The sequence below is a fragment of the Mesoplodon densirostris genome, chromosome 9 (genome assembly GCF_025265405.1).
Source record: "Mesoplodon densirostris isolate mMesDen1 chromosome 9, mMesDen1 primary haplotype, whole genome shotgun sequence".
Classification (NCBI taxonomy): domain Eukaryota; kingdom Metazoa; phylum Chordata; class Mammalia; order Artiodactyla; family Ziphiidae; genus Mesoplodon; species Mesoplodon densirostris.
Genome location: NC_082669.1, coordinates 18946811 through 18974262, shown reverse-complemented (window position 1 = coordinate 18974262; position 27452 = coordinate 18946811). Strand labels below are relative to the sequence as shown.

The 27452-nt window shown below is 36.5% G+C and overlaps 1 protein-coding gene across 1 annotated transcript in view; it reads left to right on the top strand.

Moving 5' to 3' along the window:
* The window catches only part of COG5 (component of oligomeric golgi complex 5), a 283477-nt gene that overhangs the window by 212523 nt on the left and 43502 nt on the right, over positions 1-27452 (top strand). Inside the window, exons 13-14 of the mRNA XM_060108035.1 lie at positions 1489-1650; positions 3670-3769. Of these exons, the coding sequence (XP_059964018.1) occupies positions 1489-1650; positions 3670-3769 (262 nt within the window). The remainder of the gene's footprint in view (positions 1-1488; positions 1651-3669; positions 3770-27452) is intronic.

The following is a 27452-nucleotide window of genomic DNA, read 5'->3' as shown; positions in this document are numbered from 1 at the left end:
CCTTGGTCTTGCTCTCCTCTTCAGCCAGCCTCTCCAACATGTTGGCATAGAGCTGCTTGAGGACTGGCTGCTGGCAGACAGCCAGCCGGGCCTTGGCAGCTTTGGTGTTGGGGTAGAGCTGCAGGACCTTCTGGAAGGATCCTTGGAGAACAAGGAGAATGTTAGTGCTTATAATTTAGTGCTGAAATTTCTGCAGAAGAGAGAAGAGGCTTCTTAAGGTCCGTAAAGGACCGGAGCAAAAATAGGGAAGACATTTAGATAGCTGGCGTGGACTTGAGTAGAGGATTGCCTCAGACACATTTAGACACTGGTTCTTCCCTGTGCCCGTTGTGGTCTTTCTCTCATCATCTGTTACGGAAGCTATTATAGTTCACACTTTACCTGCACGTTTCTTCACTGGACTGTAAAGCAGATTGCGTCTCTGTCTTCCCGGCACTCAGTGAGGGCTGGCACGTAGTATTCTCCGGAGCTATGTGTTGAGTGAAATACTTATTGAATGAGAAAGTGTTAAGATAAGTATGGAATTGTGATGTAGGAGCCAGGAGCGTTCTGACCTCCAGGTCTTGTCAGCTGACCAGCAAAGGTGGAAAAGGAGAAAGCCAAGTTTCCTTTACCTGAAGGAGTAGGTTAAATGTTTTCAAGATGAACATTTAGGATTAAGGGGGATTTGTTTTTGTCTGTTTGTTTAAGAGAGTGGAAAGGCCAGTAGAAGGATCATAAACAGGGGTGATGTGAGAAGATACAGAGTTAATTATGTGGTTATAGGTATTTGATAGTAATTGTCAGAGGTAAAATATAAGATCCGATAGTTGGACAAGTAAATGAAAATCAACAGAAATAACTGAAGACATAGGAGGACGGAGGAGGGAAGAAGTGTTTAGCAGTCTAGATTTTAGTTTGTGAAAAATGTAAAACAAATTAACTTAGAACTACAATTGGGAGTATTTGGGTGATTGTGGGACTTGCACAAGCACTTTTTATTTTGTCCTCATTCTTGTTAGTATCAGTTTCGGCATCAGAAGGCTGATAAAATCCTCCACCTGTATACTTCCCTCTTAGGCACTGAGCTTATGAGAGGGCAGCTGTTGTGTGTGAAAAGGGTTGAGCTGGTGGGAGCAGGTCTCTGCAGACTTGCCTCTCTTGTATGCTCTATAGAAACATGCTAAGTGAAGACATGGCCCCATTAGAATTAATAAGATTCTACAGTGTTACTCTTTTAGTTTCAAGCGACAAACTTACTACAGTAGGTACTGGTGCATATTATATAACATTTATGGCCAGGAATTTTGTATAAATTAAAATGTTCTTAATAAGCATTTAATTATGTAAATATATTTATACATTTTTAAACAAATTTTTTTCTTTTCTTCATATAGAGTTACATTTTATATAGGAGATATGTTTTTAAGAAAGGCATTTACCACCTGATACACTAGCACTTAGTTTTGTATAATTTAAGTTCATTTTTAATAAACTTTGTTCCCACAGTCCAGGAAAGGCTTTGAAAGACTCACTACAACCCTATGAGGCTGCTTATCTATCAAAATCCTTATCTCGACTCTTTGATCCGATCAACTTGGTTTTTCCCCCTGGTGGTCGTAACCCTCCTTCTGCCGATGAACTTGAAGGTATCATTAAAACCATAGCAAGGTATGTATTTTCGTATAGTGGCATGCCATAAAATGCCTGCCACATTTGTTAGTGATGTATAATGGCAGTACATCTTTAATTTATCTCAAATTATTCAAAGAATTAGTCTGGAAATTAAATCAAGAGTTTTGCATTGAGTGAGTGCACATGTAGTAAGTATCAATACCTGAGATTCCAATTAATAAAACCATTTAAATACAGTCTAAAAATAGTCAATTATCATTATTCTGTATCTTGTCAAGGATTCAAAGTAAGACAACCTAATTCTTTATGCCATAGTAAATTTCTAATATTACATAGGAAAGTTAATATAAAAATAATTTTACCAGTTGAGAAGCTAAAGCATGGAGATCAACTTTTTTTTATCTTAAATCCAGAAAGTACTTCATGGCATACAAGGATTATAATCCTGATTTGTCTACTTGTGTTTGCTATTTTAAGCTTTCTAAGTGAATGTGACAGCTTTTAAAACTCTCAAAAGGGAAGATATCCTAGCAGAGATGCCACCTGAATGGTTGCGGACAATGTATTATACTGTTGCTTTTAGACATTTTACGGACCCCCCCAGGTTAATCTGCAGTTGAGACTATCTCAGTTCCTGTCGTAATAACAAGTTGTCATAACAGTAGGTCTATATATTTATAGGTGAACATTTTGAGGAGTAAAATTAGTAGTTAGGCAATATAGAACCAAGGTATAAAAGTCTAGATTCTTTTAGATTATAAATTTGAAGATGGTGATTCTGAGGCATGTGAGAGTACGACTAAAAAGCCACAGGTATAATGTGCGTATCTATCTAAATACAGCGTCGAAATTGCCCAGCATTTTGATCCTAAATCTTTCCACAGTTATCTCGACTTTCCAAAGTCCTGACTGAAGATGTTTATACCCTAATGTCTCCGTTATTTGTTTCATATGGTAGTGACAAAACTGGTCATGGATTGAACTTGATCTCTTTACCTATTTATGGACATGTTAAAGAGGTATCTCTCCCATTCCCCGGTGCAGTTTGACAATGCTGTGATCGATTGTAAGGTGGGACTTGAAGAAGCATACTTACGCCAATTGTTTAATAGAATGTGAAAGTGAACTTTAATAAAATTATATACTTACGCCAATTGTTTAATAGAATGTGAAAGTGAACTTTAATAAAATTATGTCTCACTGGTATATGAAAGGGCATTTTTGTCACACATAGTAAGCACTAATGTTGTTTTAAAGTCCTTCACTTTCTTCATAAAGGCAACCTGGTAAGTGCCAAGATTTATTCTGCTACTTGAGAGACAATAATTACTTTTTTTGCTTTCTACTTGTATATGCATTTTCATGCAATTTTTAACTCTTAATTAAAAATTAACTTTTAAAAAGTTAACTTTCCATGGTCTTTGTAAAAACTTTTTTTTTGCAATTACCTCAAATGTCCCAATTAATCCAATGTTAAATTGAAAATAAGCATGACAAAGAAATACTTTAAGAATCCAAATTTTTAAAATTTCAATTTAAATCCTTGTTATGCTTTTGATATATTTAAAAAGCTATTTTATCAAAATAACATGAATTGGCATAATTTCTACAGGAACTGAGTATCTTTATGTATCGTGTAATTTATATTTTTAGCCTTTGTCCTTCCAAGGTCACCACTTCCATTCAAGAGCTGTAATTTCCTTGCAGATGTCTGTGACATGCAGTGTCTCTAATTGCACTTATCAGTATTAACAAGAGTGCTACTTGAAAAATCTGCACACAATTTACTCCCTTAATCACAGCCTGAACTCACACATGACGTGCTTTTATTAATGAGAAACTGGTCATTAACCAGACAGTCTTAGAGCACTTTTTCCTAATGCTGAATTTAGGAGGGAAAATGAAACAGTGCAATCAATCAGTTCTTGGAGGCAACCAGTGAAATCTATAAAAAAAATCACCACATTGTTTATTGGGATTAAGTTTATATGTTGCTCTTTACTTGGTTGATGAACTGTGTTGCTAATAATTAAAGTCTGTTTTTGTTTTCTCCAGTGAACTAAATGTAGCTGCTGTTGATGCAGACCTCACATTAGCTGTGTCAAAAAACGTGGCAAAGACCATCCAGTTGTACGGTGTAAAATCGGAGCAGCTGGTAAGTGATAATCCCTTCTGTAAACTTTCATGATTTTGTTTAAAATTACTAATTATACAGTACTTGACTAACTATAAATATTGAATTGACTGAATATTAATTTACTGGAAAATTTTATAGTGAATATTTGAAACTTTCTTATGACTTTAAACCAGAAAAAAATGTTACCTCTTAAAAATTGGCCCTCCTACCATTGCTACACTTACAAAATACAGGCAGGTTTTTTATAAGACTTTTTAAAAAATGCATGTGCTACTTTATGGGCTAAATTATGTATATTTTTAAGTGTAATTATTTCAGATTGATCAAATTTCCTGTCATGAGACCACTCACCCCAGATATCATTCATGTGCTGTTACCTAGTGTGAAATTGACTCGAACCATTAGAAAATGATTGGAGGAAGTGAAGTGCTTAAAACTGTAAAAGAAAAATGTTGATTTACTTTCTAAAGGTTCGAACCCTAGACTGTGGAAGTTTAGCTCCAAAATTACTCTTTTTGAAACAGCTGTTTGCATATACTTAAAATAATAACTGCATTCCTGATTCATAATCTTAACTCTCTACATTAATGTTCTAAAGGTAAGCATACATATTTAACTACTAGATATGTATGCTAACTGAAATCCAAGGAGTAAGGCTTTTAGTACATCTTTAACTGTCATTGATGGACTAATTTTAGAGAATGTGCCAAAATGTGGTATCTCTACTGTCATTATAGGGATAACCAACCATGTTTTTTTTTTTTTTTTTTTTTTTTTTTTTTTTTTTTTTTTTGGGGTATGCGGGCCTCTCACTGCTGTGGCCTCCCCCGTTGCGGAGCACAGGCTCCGGACGCGCAGGCTCAGCGGCCACGGCCCACGGGCCCAGCCGCTCCGCGGCACATGGGATCCTCCCAGACCGGGGCACGAACCCGTATCCCCTGCATCGGCAGGCGGACTCTCAACCACTTGCGCCACCAGGGAGGCCCCAACCATGTTTTTTTGTTGTTGTTGTTTGGCTTCCCTGACTGCTCCAATTGAAACATTGTAAAATGAAGTACAGTTGACCCTTGAACAACTTGGGGGTTGGGGCACCTACCCTCCCTGCAGTCAAAAGTCCATGTATAATTGATAGTCAGCTCTCCGTATACGTAGTTTCTCCTTGTCATACCTTCCGTGTCGGTGGATTCAACCAACTGTGGATCATGTAGTACTGTAGTATTTACTACTGAAAAAAATCCGCATGTAAGTGGACCCTCCCAGTTCAAACCCATGTGTTCAAGGGTCAGTTGTAATCTGGCTTTACCTATATCCTAGTAGTTCTAGTTGGTTCTGGAATAATTTTTAGAGTAGGTTGGTAACAAATTGAACTTAAGGAATGTGCATAAAATGATCCTTGGTGCTCACAGTCATTTCATGAGACTTCCTGCTTTCAGTTCCAATGGATGGCTCCATTGTGGTTGCATATTAATGTGGTGCTATTTTCTGCTCAAGTATTCTTGCAGCCTTGACAAATAATTTAGAAGCATCTTTTTTTTTTAAACTTTGTTTATTGAAAGCTGGCCCTACAGAGACCATGGAAGCTCTTTGTAGATAATTAGATGACTAATTTTTCTCTCAAACTTTTTTTTATAGAAGCTTTATTATGATACTTATTACTTTTAAAAACATGGTTTATTGCTATAAATTAAATTCGGTATTATATCCAGTAGAGTTCAGTGTAATTACTGGAAGTGTCAGAAAAAAATATCCTTATGAGATGGTCCCACCTGACAACAACATTATAAAGAAGAGCCAGCATATGTATGGAAAATATATCACTCTTCTGTGACAGGCGGGGGCAGTGGTAAATGTAACATGTGACTTCAGTTAAGGCAGTGATGGCAAAAGGCTTTAACAAAATTAAAATATATCAAAAACACTGGATTGAATTGATGCTGTTGGTCAAATAGTCTGTGACCCTAAATTACTCAGGCCTACCATCCTACAATGCTAAAGGGTAACAGAAAGTCACGGAATTAAAATTTTTTTTTTTTTTTTTTAGACAGTAAACATGGTCTATATTTGCTTTTTTCCAATAGAATACATTTGATCACATTTTTTTTTATACAGCAGGTTCTTATTAGTCATCCATTTTATACACATCAGTGTATATACATGTCAATCCCAATCGCCCAATTCATCTCACCACCACCACCACCCCTCGGCCACTTTCCCCCTTTGGTGTCCATACGTTTGTTCTCTACATGTGTGTCTCAATTTCTGCCCTGCAAACCGGTTCATCTGTACCATTTTTCTAGGTTCCACATATATGCATTAATATATGATATTTGTTTTTCTCTTTCTGACTTACTTCACTCTGTATGACAGTCTCTAGATCGATTCACGTCTCAACAAATGACCCAATTTCCTTCCTTTTTATGGCTGGGTAATATTCCATTGTATATATATACCACATCTTCTTTATCCATTCTTCTGTCGGTTGGCATTTAGTTTATTTCCATGACCTGGCTATTGTAAATACTGCTGCAGTGAACATTGGGGTGCATGAGTCTTTTTGAATTGTGGTTTTCTCTGGGTATATGCCCAGTAGTGGGATTGCTGGATCTTATGGTAATTTTATTTTCAGTTTTTTAAGGAACCTCCATACTGTTCTCCATAGTGGCTGTATCAATTTACATGCCCACCAACAGTGCAAGAGGGTTCCCTTTTCTCCACACCCTCTCCAGTATTTGTTGTTTGTAGATTTTCTGATGATGCCCATTCTAACTGGTGTGAGGTGATACCTCATTGTAGTTTTGATTTGCATTTCTCTAATAATTAGTGATGTTGAGCAGCTTTTCATGTGCTTCTTGGCCATCTGTATGTCTTCTTTGGAGAAAGGTCTATTTAGGTCTTCTGCCCATTTTTGGATTGGGTTGTTTGTTTTTTTAATATCAAGCGGCATGAGCTGTTTATATATTTTGGAGATAAATCGTTTGTCCATTGATTCGTTTGCAAATATTTTCTCCCAGTCTGAGGGTTGTCTTTTCGTCTTGCTTATGGTTTCCCTTGCTGTGCAAAAGCTTTTAAGTTTCATTAGGTCCCATTTGTTTATTTTTGATTTTATTTCCATTACTCTAGGAGGTGGATCAAAAAAGATCTTGCTGTGCTTTATGTCAAAGAGTGTTCCTCCAATGTTTTCCTCTAAGAGTTTTATAGTGTCCAGTTGTACATTTAGGTCTCTAATCCATTTTGAGTTTATTTTTGTGTATGGTGTTAGGGAGTGTTCTAATTTCATTCTTTTACATGTAGCTGTCCAGTTTTCCCAGCACCACTTATTGAAGAGACTGTCTTTTCTCCATTGTATATCCTTGCCTCCTTTCTCATAGATTAGTTGACCATAGGTGAGTGGGTTTACCTCTGGGCTTTCTATCTTGTTCCATTGATCTATGTTTCTGTTTTTGTGCCAGTACCATATTGTCTTGGTTACTGTAGCTTTGTAGTGTAGTCTGAAGTCAGGGAGTCTGATTCCTCCAGCTCCGTTTTTTTTCCCTCAAGACTGCTTTGGCTATTCGGGGTCTTTGTGTCTCCATACAAATTTTAAGATTTTTTGTTCTACTTCCGTAAAAAAATGCCATTGGTAATTTGATAGAGATTGCATTGAATCTGTAGATTGCTTTGGGTAGTACAGTCATTTTCACAATATTGATTCTTCCAGTGCAACAACATGGTATATCTCTCCATCTGTTGGTATCATCTTTAATTTCTTTCATCAGTGTCTTATAGTTTTCTGCATACAGGTCTTTTGTCTCCCTAGGTAGGTTTATTCCTAGGTATTTTATTCTTCTTGTTGCAATGGTAAATGGGAGTGTTTCCTTAATTTCTCTTTCAGATTTTTCATCATTAGTGTATAGGAATGCAAGAGATTTCTGTGCATTTATATTATTTTATTTATTTATTTATTTTTTTCCTTTTTGCGTTATGTGGGCCTCTCACTGTTGTGGCCTCTCCCGTTGCGGAGCACAGGCTCCAGATGCGCAGGCCCAGCGGCCATGGCTCACGGGCCCAGCCGCTCCGCGGCACATGGGACCCTCCCAGACCGGGGCACAAACCCGTATCCCCTGCATCGGCAGGCGGACTCCCAACCACTGCGCCACCTGGGAGGCCCATGTGCATTTATTTTGTATCCTGCAACTTTACCAAATTCACTGATTAGCTCTAGTAGTTTTTGGGTGGCATCTTTAGGAATCTCTATGTATAGTATCATGTCATCTGCAAACAGTGACAGTTTTACTTCTTCTTTTCCAATTTGTATTCCTTTTATTTCTTTTTCTTCTCTGATTGCTGAGGCTAGGACTTCCAAAACTGTGTTGAATAATAGTTGTGAGAGTGGACATCCTTGTCTTGTTCCTGATCTTAGTAGAAATGCTTTTAGTTTTTCACCATTGAGAATGATGTTTGCTGTGGATTTGTCGTATATGGCCTTCATTATGTTGAGGTAGGTTCCCTCTATGCCCACTTTCTGGAGAGTTTTTATCATAAATGGGTGTTGAATTTTGTCAAAAGCTTTTCTGCATCTATTGAGATGATCATATGTTTTTGTTTTTTTTTTTTTGTGGTACGCGGGCCTCTCACTGTTGTGGCCTCTCCCGCTGCAGAGCACAGGCTCCGGACGCGCAGGCGCAGCGGCCATGGCTCACGGGCCCAGCCGCTCCGCGGCATGTGGGATCCTTCCAGACCAGGGTACAAGCCCGTGTCCCCTGCATCGGCAGGCGGACTCTCAACCACTGCACCACCAGGGAAGCCCGATCATATGGTTTTTATTCTTCAATTTGTTAATATGGTGTATCACATTGATTAATTTGCATATATTGAAGAATCCTTGCATCCCTGGGATAAATCCCACTTGATCATGGTGTGTGATCCTTTTAATGTGTTGTTGGATTCTGTTTACTAGTATTTTGTTGAGGATTTTTGCATCTATATTCATGAGTGATATTGGTCTGTAATTTTCTTTTTTTGTCGTATCTTTGTCTGGTTTTGGTATCAGGGTGATGGTGGCCTTGTAGAATGAGTTTGGGAGTGTTCCTCCCTCTGCTATATTTTGGAAGAGTTTGAGAAGGATGGGTGTTAGCTCTTCTCTAAATGTTTGACAGAATTTGCCTGTGAAGCCACCTGGTCCTGGATTTTTGTTTGTTGGAAGATTTTTAATCACAGTTTCAACTTCACTACTTGTGATTGGTCTGTTCATATTTTCTATTTCTTCCTGGTTCAGTCTTAGAAGGTTATACCTTTCTAAGGATTTGTCCGTTTCTTCCAGGTTATCCATTTTATTGACATAGAGTTGCTTGTAGTAGTCTCTTAGGATGCTTTGTATTTCTGTGGTGTCTGTTGTAACTTCTTTTTCATTTCTAATTTTATTGACTCCTCTCCCTCTTTTTCTTGATGAGTCTGGTTAACGGTTTATCAATTTTGTTTATCTTCTCAAAGAACCAGCTTTTAGTTTTATTGATCTTTGCTATTGTTTTCTTTGTTTCTATTTCATTTATTTCTGCTCTGATCTTTATGATTTCTTTCCTTCAGCTCAGTTTGGGTTTTGTTTGTTCTTCTTTCTCTAGTTCCTTTAGGTGTAAGGTTAGATTATTTATTTGAGATTTTTCTTGTTTCTTGAGGTAGGCTTGTATAGCTATAACCTTCCCTCTTAGAACTGCTTTTGCTGTATCCCGTAGGTTTTGGATTGTCACGTTTTCATTGTCATTTGTCTCCAGGTATTTTTTGATTTCCTCTTTGATTTCTTCAGTGATCTCTTGGTTATTTAGTAACATAGTGTTTAGCCTCCATGTTTTTGTGTTTTTTACATTTTTTCCCTGTAATTCATTTCTAATCTCATAGCATTGTGGTCAGAAAAGATGCTTGACATGATTACAATTTTCTTAAATTTACTGAGGCTTGATTTGTGACCCAAGATGTGATCTACCCTGGAGAATGTTCCATGCGCACTTGAGAAGAAAGTGTAATATGCTGTTTTTGGATGGAATGTCCCATAAATATCAATTAAATCTATCTGGTCTGTTGTGTCATTTAAAGCTTCTGTTTCCTTATTCATTTTCATTTTGGATGATCTGTCCATTGGTGTAAGTGAGGTGTTAAAGTCCCCCACTATTACTGTGTTACTGTCGATTTCCTCTTTTATAGCTGTTAGCAGTTGCCTTATGTATTGAGGTGCTTCTATGTTGGGTGCATACATATTTATAAATGTTATATCTTCTTCTTGGATTGATCCGTTGGTCATTATGTAGTGTCCTTCCTTGTCTCTTGTAACATTCTTTATTTTAAAGTCTATTTTATCTGAATGAGAATTGCTACTCCAGCTTTCTTTTGATTTCCATTTGCATGGAATATCTTTTTCCATCCCCTCACTTTCAGTCTGTATGTGTCCCTAGGTCTGAAGTGGGTGTCTTGTAGACAACATATATATGGGTCTTGTTTTTGTATCCACTCAGCAAGCCTGTGTCTTTTCATTAGCGCATTTAATCCATTCACATTTAAGGTAATTATTGATATATATGTTCCTATTACCGTTTTCATAATTGTTTGGCATTTGTTTTTGTAGGTCCTTTTCTTCTCTTGTGTTTCCCAATTAGAGAAGTTCCTTTAGCATTTTTTTTAGAGCTGGTTTGGTGGTACTGGTTTCTCTTAGCTTTTGCTTGTCTGTAAAGCTTTTGATTTCTCCATTGAATCTGAATGAGATCCTTGCTGAGTAGAGTAATCTTGACTGTAGGTTCTTCCCTTTCATCACTTTAAGTATATCATGCCACTCCCTTCTGGCTTGTAGAGTTTCTGCTGAGAAATCAGCTGTTAACCTTATGGGAGTTCCCTTGTATGTTATTTGTCGTTTTTCCCTTGCTGCTTTCAGTAATTTTTCTTTGTCTTTAATTTTTGCCAATTTGATTACTATGTGTCTCGGTGTGTTTCTCCTTGGGTTTATCCTGTGTGGGACTCGCTGTGCTTCCTGGACTTGGGTGGCTATTTCCTTTCCCATGTTAGGGAAGTTTTCGACTATAATCTCTTTGAATATTTTCTCGGGTCCTTTCTCTCTTCTCCTTCTGGGACCCCTATAAAGCGAATGTTGTTGCGTTTAATGTTATCCCAGAGGTCTCTTAGGCTGTCTTCATTTCTTTTCATTCTTTTTTCTTTATTCTGTTCCACAGCAGTGAATTCCACCATTCTGTCTTTCAGGTCACTTATCCTTTCTTCCTCCTCAGTTATTCTGCTATTAATTCCTTCTAGTGTATTTTTCATTTCAGTTATTGTATTGTTCATCTCTGTTTGTTTGTTCTTTAATTCTTCTAGGTCTTTGTTAAACATTTCTTGCATCTTCTCGATCTTTGCCTCCATTGTTTTTCCGAGGTCCTGGATCATCTTCACTATCATTATTCTGAATTCTTTTTCTGGAAGGTTGCCTATCTCCACTTCATTTAGTTGTTTTTCTGGGGTTTATCTTGTTCCTTCATCTGGTACGTAGCCCTCTGCTTTTTCATCTTGTCTATCTTTCTGTGAATGTGGTTTTTGTTCCACAGGCTGCAGGATTGTAGTTCTTCTTGCTTCTGCTGTCTGCCCTATGGTGGATGAGGCTATCTAGGAGGCTTCTTCAGGTTTCCTGATGCCAGGACTGGTGGTGGGTAGAGCTGTGAGTTGCTTTGGTGGGCAGAGCTCAGTAAAACTTTAATCCACTTGACTGCTGATGGGTGGGGCTGGGTTCCCTCCCTGTTGCTTGTTTGGCCTGAGGCAACCCAACAGTGGAGCCTACCTGGGCTCTTTGGTGGGGCTAATGGCAGACTCTGGGAGGGCTCATGCCAAGGAGTACTTCCCAGAACTGCTGCTGCCAGTGTCCTTGTCCCCACTGTGAGCCACAGCCACCCTCTGTCTCTGCAGGAGACCCTCCAACACTTAGCAGGTAGGTCTGGTTCAATCTCCCCTGGGGTCACTGCTCCTTCCCCTGGGTCCCAGTGCGCACACTACTTTGTGTGTGCCCTCCAAGAGTAGAGTCTCTGTTTCCCCCAGTCCTGGTGAAGTCCTGCAATCAAATTCTGCTAGCCTTCAAAGTCTGATTCTCTAGGAATTCCTCCTCCTGTTGCCAGACCCCCAGGTTGCAAAGCCTGACGTGGGGCTCAGAACCTTCACTCCAGTGTGGGCTTCTGTGGTATAAGTGTTTTCCAGTCTGTGAGTCACCCACCTAGCAGTTATGGGATTTGATTTTACTGTGATTTCGCCCCTCCTACCGTCTCACTGCGGCTTCTCCTTTGTCTTTGGATGTAGGGTATCTTTTTTGGTGAGTTCCAGTGTCTTCCTGTCGATGATTGTCCAGCAGCTAGCTGTGATTCTGGTGTTCTCACAAGAGGGAGTGAGAGCACATCCTTCTACTCTGCCATCTTGGTTCACAGTTTCTTAAAATTTTTTTAAGTGAATTTTTTTTAAGGTAGTTTTACTTTTCTACTTTCAATTTAGTGTTTAAAGAAAGCCTAAGCATTAAATAACAGTTCAAAGAACATCATATGTTTATTATTTTAAATATTATTGAGTAATGACAAGTAACGTTTTAATGTTCATCTCTTGTGTTTTGGCTATTAATAACACTATTTCTGCCACTCCTCTGTGTTTTTAAATTTGACAAGTTTTGTTCTTTGATCTTGCCATATTCCTCTTCCTTTATAATTATTTCACTGAAAACATTTAGAAGAAAATAGCCAAGTGTTAAATCTTTAGTGAGAGAAAGATTGAAACATGTTTTAAAGTAGAATATCTACTCTATCTGTAAGTGGAAATGTTGACTTGTAATTTGGTATAAGTCTATAAAGGGAGAATTCTTTTTATAGGTGAGATATTTAAGTCTCAAGTCCACAAGGTTGAAAAGTGACAGAAATCAGATCATTAATGAATGTTTAAGATGTGAAATAAAGGAAAGCTAGAATTTTAACAACAGTGTGTTTTTTAAAAGGGCAACTTGAAAATACAAAACTTGAAATGTAGCATGAGCAGCTTTCCAGAATCCTAAATTTATTTTCCTAAAGGTTAGTTGTGGAAGTTTCTTGGCTATCGGAACATTTAACATGCTTAACTATAGCTTTAGTTCACATCAGGAGAAAGGATGGTAAAAGGATTTCTCAAGTTGATCCTTTGTGTGGACCGTCTTTATGGCCATCTAAACTCATTACGTGTTTTCGGATATATTCTTTCATATGCCTAAAAAAGCTATATGTTTTTCTTTTCAACCTTATTATTTGAATGTCTTAGGATATAGTAGAATATAACATATATGAGTTATATACATAGTACATATATTTGCTTATAATAATCTGAAATTATTTTATCATTACACATGTATTTGTTTTTCTAAGTCTTCTTTGTTATTAATCACCAGAGTTATGTGTCATAAAAACCTAAAGCTCTATAGGGACAAATCCTTACATCCTTCTTCCTGACTCTTAAATGGTACCAGAGAATTCATTTTTTAAGGTTAGGATAGCGCCGTAAAAATAACTACCATTATTAAACATCTATAGTGGCTTGGATTGTGCCAAGGCATTAAAATGTATTATCTCATTTATCTCACAACAACCCTTGAAATGGAAGTATCAGTATCTGCCACTACAAAATGTGGAAATTGAGGCTGAGAAAGCTTAGTAGCCTGGCTGATATAGACTGCTAAAAGTGCAATGCCGACAGGCAAGTCTTAAAACTAGCATTCAAACTCCAATTTGAGTCTAGACCAAGCTTTAAAACTCTCTTGTACCACAACACAAATACATCTTTCTTTTTTACTTAAGTAGTATTGTTTTGTGATTTACTTACCCACTTTACAATATAACACAGAGATGTATATCTGCTATTTTAATACATGCATAGTATACTTAAGTATCATAGTTTACTTCTTTATTCTTAACGGATAGTGTCTTAGTCCATTCGGGCCACTGTAACAAAATGCCCTAAACTTATAAACAACAGCAGTTTATTTCTCACAGTTCTGGAGGCTGGCAAGTCCAAGATCAAGGCATCAGCAGATTTGGTATTTGGTGAGAGCCCCTTTCTTGGTTCATAGATGGCTGTCTTTATTTTGTAAGCTCACAGTGTAGAAGGGGCAAGGGGGCCTTCTCAAGCCTCTCTTATAAGGGCACTAATCCCATTCATGAGTTCTCTGCCCTCATAACCTAATCAGCTGCCAAAGACCCCCCCCCCCACCTGGGGCATTAGGTTTCAACATATGAATTGGTGGGCGGAGGGTACGAACATTCAGATGGTAGCAGATGTTTAGGTGGTTTAGTGATTTAATTTAGAAATAACAGGGATTTAGCCTTGAATTCGCACATGTGAGTTATAAGTCTTAGGGTTTACTTCCTTTAACATGTATTTAATTTAGTATGTTTCCAAGGTGCTGTTTTGTGAAAATGAGATCATTGTTTTTTTAGGCTGTCTTCATTTAAGAATTCTTACTCATTTGTCTTGACAGCAACTGTGAATTTATAATTAATTTACTAAGTAGAATTTTATGTTCCAAATACACACACACACACACACACACACACACACACCCCTATAGATGTATATATCATAATATTTTATGATTGAACAAATTGATTATATAATGGTGATATATTGGTAATTTGTATAGTTCTGAAATGTGAACTTCCGTAGAAAATGTCACTAGACCTTGCTACCACAAGTTTGAATCAGTGTTTTCCTTGCTCTCTATATGTTAAAAGAAAATTAAAGTATTATTATATAAGGGAATTATTGTGATACCTTGATAATATATAGGCTTACAAACTATTGTGATAACAAAATTATAGGCAAATAATACTAGTAAGTATTCCTTTTAAAAGGTAAATTGTTAGGGCATTTTCTAATAATAACTATTATCTGATGGTTTCTGGGCATGACATATAGAATCCCAGTATAAATGTCAAACGTTATAAATTGTGAAAAAGTAGATTGGCATTTAATTAGGTTGCAGACCATTTGAAACAATAATAAGGATGACATTTAAGGGGAGGTTTCAGCTTCAGAGCAGGTCAGTAGCTGTCTATGATGAGGTCAGTAGCTCTAGACAACAGTAGGGTTTTTTAAAAGCTTTGTAAATATACACTTTATTCTTTGTATAATTAACAAGTAGTTTAGAGACTTGACATTCTTACAATGGAAGAAAACCTGCATGTGTGATATTTAAATGATGATATAGAAACATAGGAGTTTAACTTTTTTAGTTTTAAAAGGATTGTTTAATGCAGATTTAAATGTCGTCTACCTGGATACTGCTCCATATAATATCATTCGGTAATAGCCTGTGTTATTAACATTCAAGTAGAAGATTTTTTAAAAAATATAAAATCACTTGGAAGAGTTTTTATGTTAGGCGCAAGCAGAGGAAACGTATCGGTAGATTCTCTTGAACCAAACGTGCTTTAGCTGTAATACAAATACACTGATCCCTTGGGTTACCTACCCTCTTGATTCTTTAGACAGCTTTCCACTCTTTCTTACCTCTCTTCTTATGTTGGTGTATTTTAGGATCACTCCTTCTTTTCGTTAAGACAGCTCTCTGACTTGCTTCCCCGGCTCGTAAGAGCTTGATTTTCTGGGGGCTGTGTCAGGTCAGTAGTAAATAGTCATGCTGTCTAAGATTCAGTAGGCCATAGTGAAGACAGAGAGAAACGTCAAATAATGGTGTTGTAATTAGGAAATATTTTCAGCAGAAAGTTAAAAATGCAGTCATCAGTTAAAGTCTGCAAAAGTCTGTTTAACTGTTGCCACAAAATTGTCGTATAATATCTACAAAATCTGAGTTGCATGTAATGAGCATTTATTGCTTGTACTTCTTGGGGCCTGTGAGGGGCAGCTAGGTGACTTTGCTGACTTTGGCTGGGTTTACTCCACACCAGGCCAGCTGCTGATCTGGGCTGGCTTTAACCATAGTTAATACTCTGTTCTTCATGTCTCTAATCCTGCAGCAGGCTATTCTGAGCTTGATCTTACGGTGAAGGCAGAGGCACAAGAGAGAAAATAGCCCCGTAAGTCTGGCTCACCAAAGCAACCCAGCCACAGTGCGATATTAAATAGCAAAGGATATGGCTGCAGAAAGAGATGAAGGTTTGGGGCCAATTACACCATCTATCACAAAGCCAAATTGGGAACTTGGCAACAGAAAAAGAGAGTTAATGAGCTTTTCTTTTTAATTCCCAATGGCCTAATCTCCCTCCTTGAATCTTAATAGTGCGTATTAAATTTTTAAAATATTTGTTTGTATATATGTATTGGGATATAATTGACACATAACATTATATTAGTTTCAGGTGCACACCCTAACTTTTTTTCTTGTGATGAGAACTTTTAAGATTTACTCTTTTAACAACTTTCACATATATAATACGGTATTGTTAGCTGTAGTCCCCCTGCTGTACATTACATCCCTGGACTTACTGTCTTATAACTGGAAGTTTGTATCTTTTCACCATCTTCACCCATTTCCCCCACCCCTTACCCCTCACCTCTAGCAGCTTGTATCTATGAGTTTGTTTTGTTTTGTTTTTTAGATTCTACATATAAGTGAAATCAAAGGGCTTTCGTTTTTCTCTATCTGACTTATTTTACTTAGCGTAATGCCCTCAAGGTCCATCCATGTTGTCACAAATGGCAGGATTTCCTTCTTTTTTTGTGGCTGAATAATATTCCATTATACATATACACCACATTTTCTTTATCCATTCATTTGCCATGGACGCTTAGGTTGTTTCCACATCTTGGCTGGTGTAAATAATGCTTCAGTGAACATAGGGGTGCATATATCTTTTCCAGATAGTGATTGCATTTTCTTCAGATGGCTGAATCATATGGTAGTTCTGTTTTTAATTTCTTGAGGAACCTCCGTACTGTTTTCCACAGTGGCTGTACCAGTTTACATTCTCACCATCAGTGCACAGGGTTCCCTTTTCTCCACATCCTCACCAGTGCTTGTTATTTCTTATCTTTTTCTTACTAGCCATTTTAACAGGTGTGAAGTGATACCTCTTTATGATTTTGATTTGCATTTCCCTGATGATTAGTGATGTTGAGCACTTTTTTATGTACCCATTTGCCATCTGGGTATCTTCTTTGAAAAATGTCTTTTCAGTTCCTCTGCCCTTCTTTCAGTCAGACTGGTTTTTGGCTGTTGAGTTGTATGGATACATGATTTGCAAATATTTACTCCTAAGTTTGTATGAAATTTTTATGGCATATGACTATCAGCTTCATAGACCAAAGAAGATAGAAATTCATTACTATGATAATTTACTTAATGATTTTAATTAATATTAATTTACTTTTAAAAATTATGAGCCTTTTTATGTATGGCCTTATGTGATGACATATATTTGTTCCCTTATCATATATTGTATTCTCGAATCTTTGTTGTCCTAAACTTGTTTACATTACCACAAGCATATAATATTAATTTTCCCCCTCTCCTATTTTTCCTTATGTCTTTCATTACAAAATATACTTTCATTTATCTCTTCCTTTATTTCAGAATGTGAACAAATAAAACAAATAGAATTTTCCATGTCAACTCCAGAAAGTACAAGAAGTAATACGAGACTTGAAAAGAAACTGGGCATTTGGATCAGGCCCCCATGAGTTTTCACTGCCATGTTAGCACTTTGATACCATGAAGGTTTTTTAAATATATAATTCAGCTTTTCTAGGTGTTGCCATTGACAGGATTAGTCTGAATTACCTGGTGCATTTTTACTGGAATTGGAAGTGATCTTAAAACTGTAGAGCTTTTATATCTTTTCAAGCATCTTAGTGATCAAGAAGGTATAATCTTATCCCTGTTTCAAGGTATAGGAATATAATTTAATTCTCTAATGTATACTTCAAAATTATACTATTTTAAAGTATGTTTCTGGGAGAGAAAGTTCCCTGCATTTAGTCAGGGTTAGGCTGTGATTCACTCAGAGTACCCTATTCTCTAGTACACACAGTCATACAAATACGTATAATGACAAAGATATAGCTACACTTACAAATAAGATAGAAAATCTATATTTACCTCCTAGGGCTGCCATAGGTATCAGCCTAGTGTGACACGAGGCAAGATGGCCTTGCAAATGGAACCAAAGCCAAAACACGCTCAGGGATTGGCTCTTGCAGTATCCAGTGTGATGGGATCTCTGAGCCACCAACATTAGATGTGATTTTGAATTGCAGAGCTGTGGTGGTAGTGATCGGGAGGGAGGCATGGTTGAAAGGGCAACTATACACCCCCAGACAACGGGGACAGACGGAGTAACCATAGAGGAAGACAGTTTTCACAGAGGAGCCACTGAGAGCTTTCAAGGTACTAGGCTAGTTCTCATATTTCTTCTAAATTTTGTGACATACTTGTAACTTCAAGGTGCTGAAAAGCTGAAAATGTATTGCTGTCTACCTATAGATTGTGTGCTCCTGCTCTCTCTTAGCAGAAAAACAGCAGTCTTAATTTGAAGAAAATGACAAAACAAACAAAAAGACACTTTCTTTTAAAAGTTAGGATGCAAACTAAAATTCACTGCATTTGAGTATAAAAGAACTCATTTGCATCTTAGAAATTATTGATTGTCTTTTCCCTTTACTATATCAAGCACATAGCAGCTAACTTTTGGGCAGCCAACTTTTACTGAACTCACTAGTATGAACTTGTGCCCATTTAGATTATTTTCTGAGACATACCTAAAACACTGGTACCTGTGGAAAGTGTCCTCCCTGTGATAGGGCTCCAGAAAACCTGCCTTCTCCTTTGTGGGCAACCTTTTCTAAACATTATTTTTCAGTGTCTTAGGGTAGGAATTGCTAATCTAGGAGTTCTGTGAAGGGTTTTCAGGGGATCTGTGAACCCCAGGAAATTATAAAATGTTATTTTATATGAGTTTTTTCTGGAAAAATGTTGTAAGAGGTTTCAGAGAGGTCTGTGACCCCTCCCCTCAAAGTAACCGAAAAATATCTGGAAAATCTCTCAGATATTTGGAAATTAAATAACATACTTTCAAATAATCTCTGGGTCAAAAGGGAAATATAAAAATATATTTTGAATTAAATAAACATGAGAATATACCATATCAAATTTCCTGGGATGCAGTTAATTTAGGGAAATACATAGCATTAAATGCTTATATGGGGGGTAAAAAGAAAAAGGTCCCAAATTACTGTTCAAATATTCCACCTCAAGAAACTAGGGCAAAAGAAGACAAATTAAATCCATAGCAGTTTGATTTTCTTTTTTAATTTTATTTATAATTTTCTTTGGCTGAGTTGGGTCTTCGTTGCTGCACGCGAGCTTTCTCTAGTTGTGGTGAGCGGGGGCTACTGTTTGTTGCAGTGCACAGGCTTCTCATTGTGGTGGCTTCTCTTGTTGTGGAGCGCGGGCTCTAGGCACGCGGGTTCAGTAGTTGTGGCACGTGGGCTCAGGCAGTTATGGCTTGTGGGCTCTAGAGCCCAGGCTCAGTAGTTGTGGCGCACGGGCTTAGTTGCTCCGTGGCATGTGGGATCTTCCTGGACCAGGGCTTGAACCTGTGTCCCCTGCATTGGCAGGCAGATTCTTTTTTTTTCCCCTCCTAATTTAATTAATTATTTAAGTAATTAATTTATGGCTGCATTGGGTCTTTGTTGCGGTGCGCGGGCTTCTCACTGTGATGGCTTTTCTTGTTGCAGAGCACGGCCTCTAGGAACGTGGGCTTCAGTAGTTGTGGCACGCAGGCTCAGTAGTTTGACTCGCAGGCTCTAGAGCTCAGGCTCAATATTTGTGGTGCACGGGCTTAGTTGCTCGTGGCATGAGGGATCTTCCCAGACCAGGGCTCAAACCCATGTCCTCTGCATTGGCAGGCAAATTCTTAAGCACTGTGCCACCAGGAAAGCCCCCCCCCCACCCCACCAATAGCAGTTAGCAGAAGGAAATAATAAAGATGAGAGCAGAAATCAAAGAGTTGAAAACAAAACCAATAGGGAAAAATCAATAAAACCAAAACCCTGTTCTAGAATTATATGTGACTTTTGTAAAGTCAATGTACATGTAGGGGAAGAAAGACTTTCCCTCCACCCTTCTAGGTTTGATGGCTGGGTCTATGAAATAAACTGACAATAGGCAAGTTAACAGGAGAAAAAGAATACAAATTTATTAATTTTTTAATATTGTGTATGTGCATTAGGGCATCACAGTATAAAAAAAGTGAATTCCCAAAAAGGGATGAAATTTGAGAGCTTCTATACCCTCATAATAAGGAAGCCTATTCCCCATGTTGTATAATATATCCTTGTAGATTATTATACCTTAGAGTTTGTACCTCCTAATCCCCTACACCTATATTGCCCCTCACTCCCACTGGTAACTATTAATTTGTTCTCTGTATCTGTGAGTCTGCTTCTTTTTTGTTACATTCACTAGTTTGCTATATTTTTTAGATTCCACGTATAAATTATATCATACAGTATTTGTCTTTGATTTATTTCACTTAGCATATAGATGTTTCACTTCTGTTAATTCAAAACGTATATAAACCCTATCTTTGCCAAGAACCCTATTTAGTTGGGAAATCTAATTTCTAACTGTATTCATTCTAATAACCTTAAAAGAGTAACAGTAATGACAAGGAATATTGCACTCCGGGGAGTTTAGATCCTCTTCCTTCCTTTCTTAAGCGTACAAATAAGATGCTTCAAGAAAATATTAATAGTTTGGAGTTTAGTTACAAATCAGTGAGAGAAATTCTTTGTAGTCTTGTGAAGATTTCTGTGTGCTCATTTGGAAAAGTCTCAAGTTATATTATTAGGCTAGAAAAAGAAGGTGAAAATATTACATTTAGTTGTCCCACCTGTAAATAAGATAGATATATAAAATAAATGCTGTTTTATAAAGGCTTTTCTGTTTCTTTTTCCTTTTTAAAATAGAAGACCACAAGAAAGTGTTAGTGTGTGACCCTGGAGGACTGGACTAAGGATGTTTCCCGGAGAACTTTTGTTTTTCAGTTTATACTTTCCAGTTAGCTCTGTTTCAGTGTTTACGATACGCAGGTTTTAAACAGAAGAAAGAATTTAATTAGCAGCCAAAGGGATTACTCACAATCAGTGGGGCTTAGGAGGCAGGTGCAAGTGGCTTAAAAGCCAACAGAAGTCTGGTAGATGTTTGAAGCAGTTTTAGTTGCAGACTTTGGTTATATCACCGGGAAGTGGCACCTTCCGCCCAGGGCCTCTAGTTCTAAGCACTCTGCCCTTCAGCCTTGCTTATATGCCCGGATTCCTGGATACTGGGAGACTAGAGACTGACTGAATGCTCTGGCTTTCCTAGAATTCCTGTGAGCCCATCTAATATCCTTGAAACTCTAACCTCAACTCTAGATCATGCCAGCCCTTGCAGGATGTAGTGAGGACTTTGGCCTTCACTCTCAATGAGAGGGAAGCCCTTTCATGGTTGAACACTGAAGGAGGAAATCTAACTCTAAAGGAAGGATTGAAATGCAAAAAGGAATAGTAAGCACAAACAATTGGTAAATATGTAGGTAATTCTAAGCCTTAGCTGCATAAAATAAGAAATAATAGTGACTAGTTTGGGACATGCAAACAAAAAGAACCCCCTAAAATACAAGTCCACATCAAAGCTTACAATGAGGAAGGGATAATGAATTTGAAACCATTCTAAAATGCTTGTGTTATTCAGGAGGACTGTAAAGCCATAGATACTTTGACTTAAGTTGAGTATGAATTTTAACAATTTAATTATGGCCACTGAAAGAATAGAAATAGAACGTGTAAATTCTAAGTTAATTGATGGGGAAAATGGGTAAAAAAAAAAAAAAGGTACCAGTTCAGTAAAAAGTTGAAAAGTAAACAGAATAAAAAGAAGCCAAAAAAAATCATATAAAAAGTTCATAGTAAGATGGATTCCAAATATATCATTGATCACAGTAAATGTAAATAGACTAAACTGGCCTGTGACATTTCTCCAGTTGGATAGAACTAATAATTAAATTTAGTTTTGTGTGATATACCTAGAACATAAGGACATATAAAGAATGAAAGTAAAAGACTGGAGAAAAGATATTTCAGGCAAATAGTAATTAGACAAAAGCTGATATAACTATATTAACAGCAGGCAAAATAGACTCTAAAGCAAAAAGCATTATTAGGGGTTGGGGAGAGGGTGGTCATAAAATGAGAACAAGAACGGTTTACTAGGAGGGTATAAGAATTATGATACACCTTACGACACAGCCTCAGACTAATAAGACAAAGTGGATGGAATTTCACAGAGAAATCGACAAATCCACTATCAGAATGGGAAGTTATGGGGTTAAGGAGGTTAATCAGGCCACCGCAGAATGGCAGAGCTACTCCCTTAAGACTTCTCAAGACGCAGGAGGGAGGAGATATGGGGATGTATGTATATGTATAGCTGATTCATTTTGTGATACAGCAGAAACTAACACACCATTGTAAAGCAATTGTACTCCAATAAAGATGTTAAAAAAAGAAAAAGACTTCTCAGACAATCATAGTCATTTGTGGCAAACACAAACAGAATGACATCGCCAGATTTTGCAAAATAAATTTGTAGTTTAGATAATCATTGCTCTCAATCAGGTAATTAACCTTTTTTTTTTCTGGTTTGACATTATAAACAGTGCTATTAAGATTAATATTTAGAGAGAGCCTCATTAGCTTGGAGCTCAATAATATATTGGTTTGGCCAAAAAGTTCCTTCAGGTTTTTCCATCAGATGTTACAGAAAAACCCAAATGAACTCTTTGGCCAACCCAATAATTTTATATTATTAAGAATAGTTAAATTGAAAGTTACCTTTAGACTATATATAAAGAACTTCTTTGCTATGAAAATTAATAATGCATACAAGATTATAGGTTTAATTGCATTAGAATTTATATCTCAAAACTGTGAAAGTACTAGTCTATATACAAATGTATAAACTACTAATTATTTTTTAAAATTTTATTGACTAGCTTAGGCCTTAATAGTGGGATTCTGATATTTTAGTTTATCTATATCCCTAAGGGTAATAAACTTATTTCTTTTGGAAATTCTGTGGTTTGAAATTCAGTGTGTATGAAACCTAAATTACCTTGAGTCAAAGGCGTCTTATTCTCTATAATATATGTATATGCAAAGAGTTTTCCTGTTGATTAATAAATTAGTCTTTGTATTCATTATTGGAAAATGGAAAAGGTCAGTATACCTGACAATGAACCGTTCTCTCTTCAAAGAATTAATATACAGACTTATGATTCTAAATTAAATTAACAAGGCCCGTGTTTTAGGAGCCAGTGATCAGTCATGGGTAGGTGGAAACTCCATCTGTTGTTCAAAAGCATAAGGTTCTTCGAAGAAAAAAAAAAGTAAAAACTCCAAGTGATCCATTCCTAGCAAATTGTGTTTGCCTTCCCTACCCACTGTAGTTATCAAATCCCATGTGCCAGGTGGAGTTTTTGACATAAAGGACAGGAGCTTGGGAAAAGATCTAGAGGAGGTTGATGAGAAAGGTAGGTTGATAAAAGGGTCTTCTAACAGTAATACAGGGTGTCTCAGCAATATAGCTTTGAATTACAAAGCTATATTTGATTCCTGTGTGCTGGTTTTACTCACCTCTTGTCTGTAAACAAGATTTGATTTCAAGCTTTTTAGTTATATGTTAATTGTCCAAAAGGGAACCCATCTCAAGTTGTCACCTCTTTGATATCAGGTCTGTGTGAAGGTTTAGTCTGATGTCAAGATGTAACATTGCCATTGAATCTATTCTGTAGTTAAATGTACCTGTCCTTATTTTCAGTTAGACAAATATGTAGTAACACCTCTTTGTTTTTAATCAAGTAGTCAAATATTTGACAAATTCAACAGTCTGAAATATAAATAAGAACCAGGAAAGAACTAGAAACATCCTTTGAACTTCTAGAATTGATGTCACAGTGTCCATGCACTAAAGTATGAACTTAATTTATGGGGAAGTCTCCTAGCTTGCATGTGGTTAGTCCTCTAGCTTCCCACTTTGCAGCAAGTTAGACCAAGATGAGGGGAAATAAGATCAAAAAGAGGAAACTGACACTTTAAGAATAAGATTAGGATTCTTAAAATCATCAAAACTTAAAGAAAAAGGAAAAGGAAACACAAAATTTCAAAAGATACGGTAACCTAAAGCTGTTTAATGAGTGAAGGGGCAAGCAGCCATATATACTCTACGAAGCTCTGATAGAATTACTTTTAAAATAAAGATGTGTAATAGCACAAAAACACCACTCACTAGTGAACATTTACAAAAGTTAAGTAGAATTTGACTTCTTAAGGTATAAGTTCAGTGTGTCTTATTTATGAAACCAGAAAAGTATTGACATACAGTGTAGCGAGATTTTTGTAAAAATATTTTCTGATAGTTTCAGCACCTAAGAAAATTAATTTTATTTGTCAGGGAAGTTTAGTTAGGTTGACATACCAGGAAAATGAAGAATTGCTGTGTAAACCTGTGGATTTGTCCTCTGCTATATAGATTTGCAGAAACATGCCTATGTCTGAATTTCAAATACAATTCAATTTCTAATGTATTACAAACTGTATTTAGTATCAGGGATGTTAGACAGTAATTTAATTGTGAATGTGTGTGTGTATATATTTTTAGTGCAATTAATTGGCATGTTATAATAAGCTAAGTGATATTTAATTATAATTCTTTTATTCTTTACTCTAAACCAGGTAACCTATGATGAAAGCATTTGATAAGTAAATATAAATAAAAATTATTTTAATCTGTGTCACAGATTAGTAGATCAAAAGGGATTATCTTTTCCAAAAATCTTCTTTTGGGGAAGTAAACAGTTACCAAAGCAGTTTATTTTCTTATATTATCTTAAATCTTTCAGGGATGGAATTGTACATCTTCCATTTTTATAATGGAGGAAATTATCTTGTATAACACTTTCTAAGTGTGTTCTACAAATGAACCTTTTAGATTGTATGGAATTCTACAGTGCTTTTTACTAGTATTCTGGTAATTTTGCACATTATGTAATGCTTCATACTATTTTTTAATATTTTTGCTTTATTTCTTTCTAGTTTTTTTTCTGAGACAAAACTGCTGCACAGACAAATCTGCTTTTCTTTGTTTGTTTTTTTACACAGTTAACACTATAGCGTAAGCACCTCCCATTGTTGTTTGTTCCAGCATGTGAATTGTTTCATATACCCAACTATTCTCTTATTCTTAGACACGTAGTATTTTCCAAGTTCTCTGTTTTATAAATAACATTATCCTTGTGCATATAGCTTTACTATTTTCTTAGGATACATTTCTTATAGTGGGCTATGAAAGGATACAGCAGTTTTGAGGCTCTTGGAATATATTGCTTATCAGCATCTCTTGACCTAGAAAGCGTGTAGGTGAACCATAGAATACACTTAGAATCATTGGCCAAAATGTCCAGGAAAACTCATATGACATTACTCAGGGATTACAAATAGATTACATCTCCTGTGTCTAAGAGATTTGTAGTCACTACCTGGAGCACTGTGTTACGAGGCCATAACAGGGCCACAGTTGATTACTGATGTCTTCTCTGTGTGTGGGGGTGGGGGTGGGGAGTGCAATCGGAGAGTTAGCTATTTGCCCTTTATACACTCCATTAGAATAACAACATTAATAATACTTTGCCTTTTGCGTGTAATTTTTTTTTCTGTGAACTCCAAAATTGGATAAAAAGCATGCATTAGATCAAAAGAATTTGTTCTAATATAAATATGACATTACATTTAAAAATTTGGTAATTGTAATCCAAATACACTCACCACTTTCAGAAAAATAAGCATAGGTATAACCATAACTGAAGGTTCATCAGAGCTTATTTCAGTTTTTGTTAAAATATCTGATTTAATATAAAAATGTTTTGACTTGTTTTTATTCAGGAAGCATTGTAGATTAGTATACATTTCTCATTGTTCTGTTTTAAACCTATGAAATTCTAATACATACTTTTTTCCTCATTTGTTTTACATATGATTGCAAAGAAATATTTAGAAGAATTGTGACCAAATCCATATAAAAAGGAGTTATCCCTTGACATTTCTTAGCAGTAATGGAAATTATGGATAAATAGAACACTAGTGGTATTTCCTTAATATCTGGAAAGTAACTTAACTGTATGTAACTCATAACTAATCCATAATATATTTTCTTGTTCTTTTTAGACATTCTTCTAAATCACCAACTTTATAATTTCCCCAAAAGTAATTTTCGGTAGATTATCTGAATAGAAATTTAAAGCTCTCATCCAACTCATCTCTTGAATTGTCTTTTACTTGTAGCCCTCAGCTGTGATGTTAGGGTGATCTTGGGGTCATTTCATCTACAAATTAAAAATTATATAAAAACATTCTTCATGTTAACAGTATAACTTACCATTGTTTCAGGACTTTAATTTCAGTTGTTTCTCATGCATTGAATTCACACAAAGTTCCTAGTGAGCAGATGTACAGAATTAGAAGTTGTGAAAAATACTTTCTTCAGATAATTAAACTTAAAAAGGAATAGTAAGTCTTGTTGTTTGCACATAGGAACCATTTTAATTATTAAAGATTCCTTTAGCCTTTGGAATCCCTTTCTTTTCGTGTGTGTGTGTGTGTTTTAAAACTCAAATGCTGCTCTTTTGCTTTCTGACATCTTTCCAGGCTACATTAAATAGTGTAACCTGATGCACCAGTATGTACATTTCTCATAGCTTAGAATATTGAATCTCTTACTGCTTTTACCCTTCTAGTTCCCTAGTTCCTAATGCTTCACAGCCAAAACTGTGTTTTTGCACCTCCATACAATTTAATTCATCTCAAATAAGGTGGACTTTGAAAAAGCAGCAATGAGAAACCATTATTCTGGCCATTCAGTTATTCAGCAGATACCTAATGAGCATCTTCTACTTGCTGAACGTACACGTGAATTCGTGAAAAGTAAGTTTTAAGGAGATCAAATGAAGGAAATAGCTTGAAACAGTAAAAGTTAAAATGGCTGAAGATGGGTGGAGGCTTCTGAAATAGAGGATGCCTACTCTGGACAAGATGCTTTCTTAACATAACCAAAAAGGAGCCAAAATTATTTAGTCTGTTCCTCTAGATTGTTTCAGTGGCTTTTGTTTCCAATTCCTCAGTCCTAGTCTGTGCCTGTAGTCCCTCACCAGTACTGAGAGAGGTAGATCTTGGAGGAGTGGATTGTAGGGGAAAGGTCCAAGCAAAGGAGAAGTGAGAAGAAAATGAGAACCAGACATAGAATTGTCTGGAGATAAAAATGGTAATGCCTTGGGACTTCCCTGGTGGTCCAGTGGTTAAGACTCTGCACTTCCACTGCAGGGGGTACAGGTTCCATCCTTGGTTGGGGAATTAAGATCCCGCAAGCCACGCAGCCAAAAAAAGATAATGCCTTACATTGCTAAGGCATTTTACAGTTTACAAAGCATACTTTGGTATTGACTCTATTGTTAGTTTCATGTTACAGATAAAGAAATCGAAGCCACAAGTTACTCAGCTAGCAAGTGGTAGAGAAAAGTCTAGATTCCTAAGTCTAGTGTTCATTTAATTGCAGACATTCTAGGAACAATAGGAGAATGGATAAAACGAACTCAGATAAATTCATACAATGCAATATCACACAGCAATAAAAAGGAACAAACAT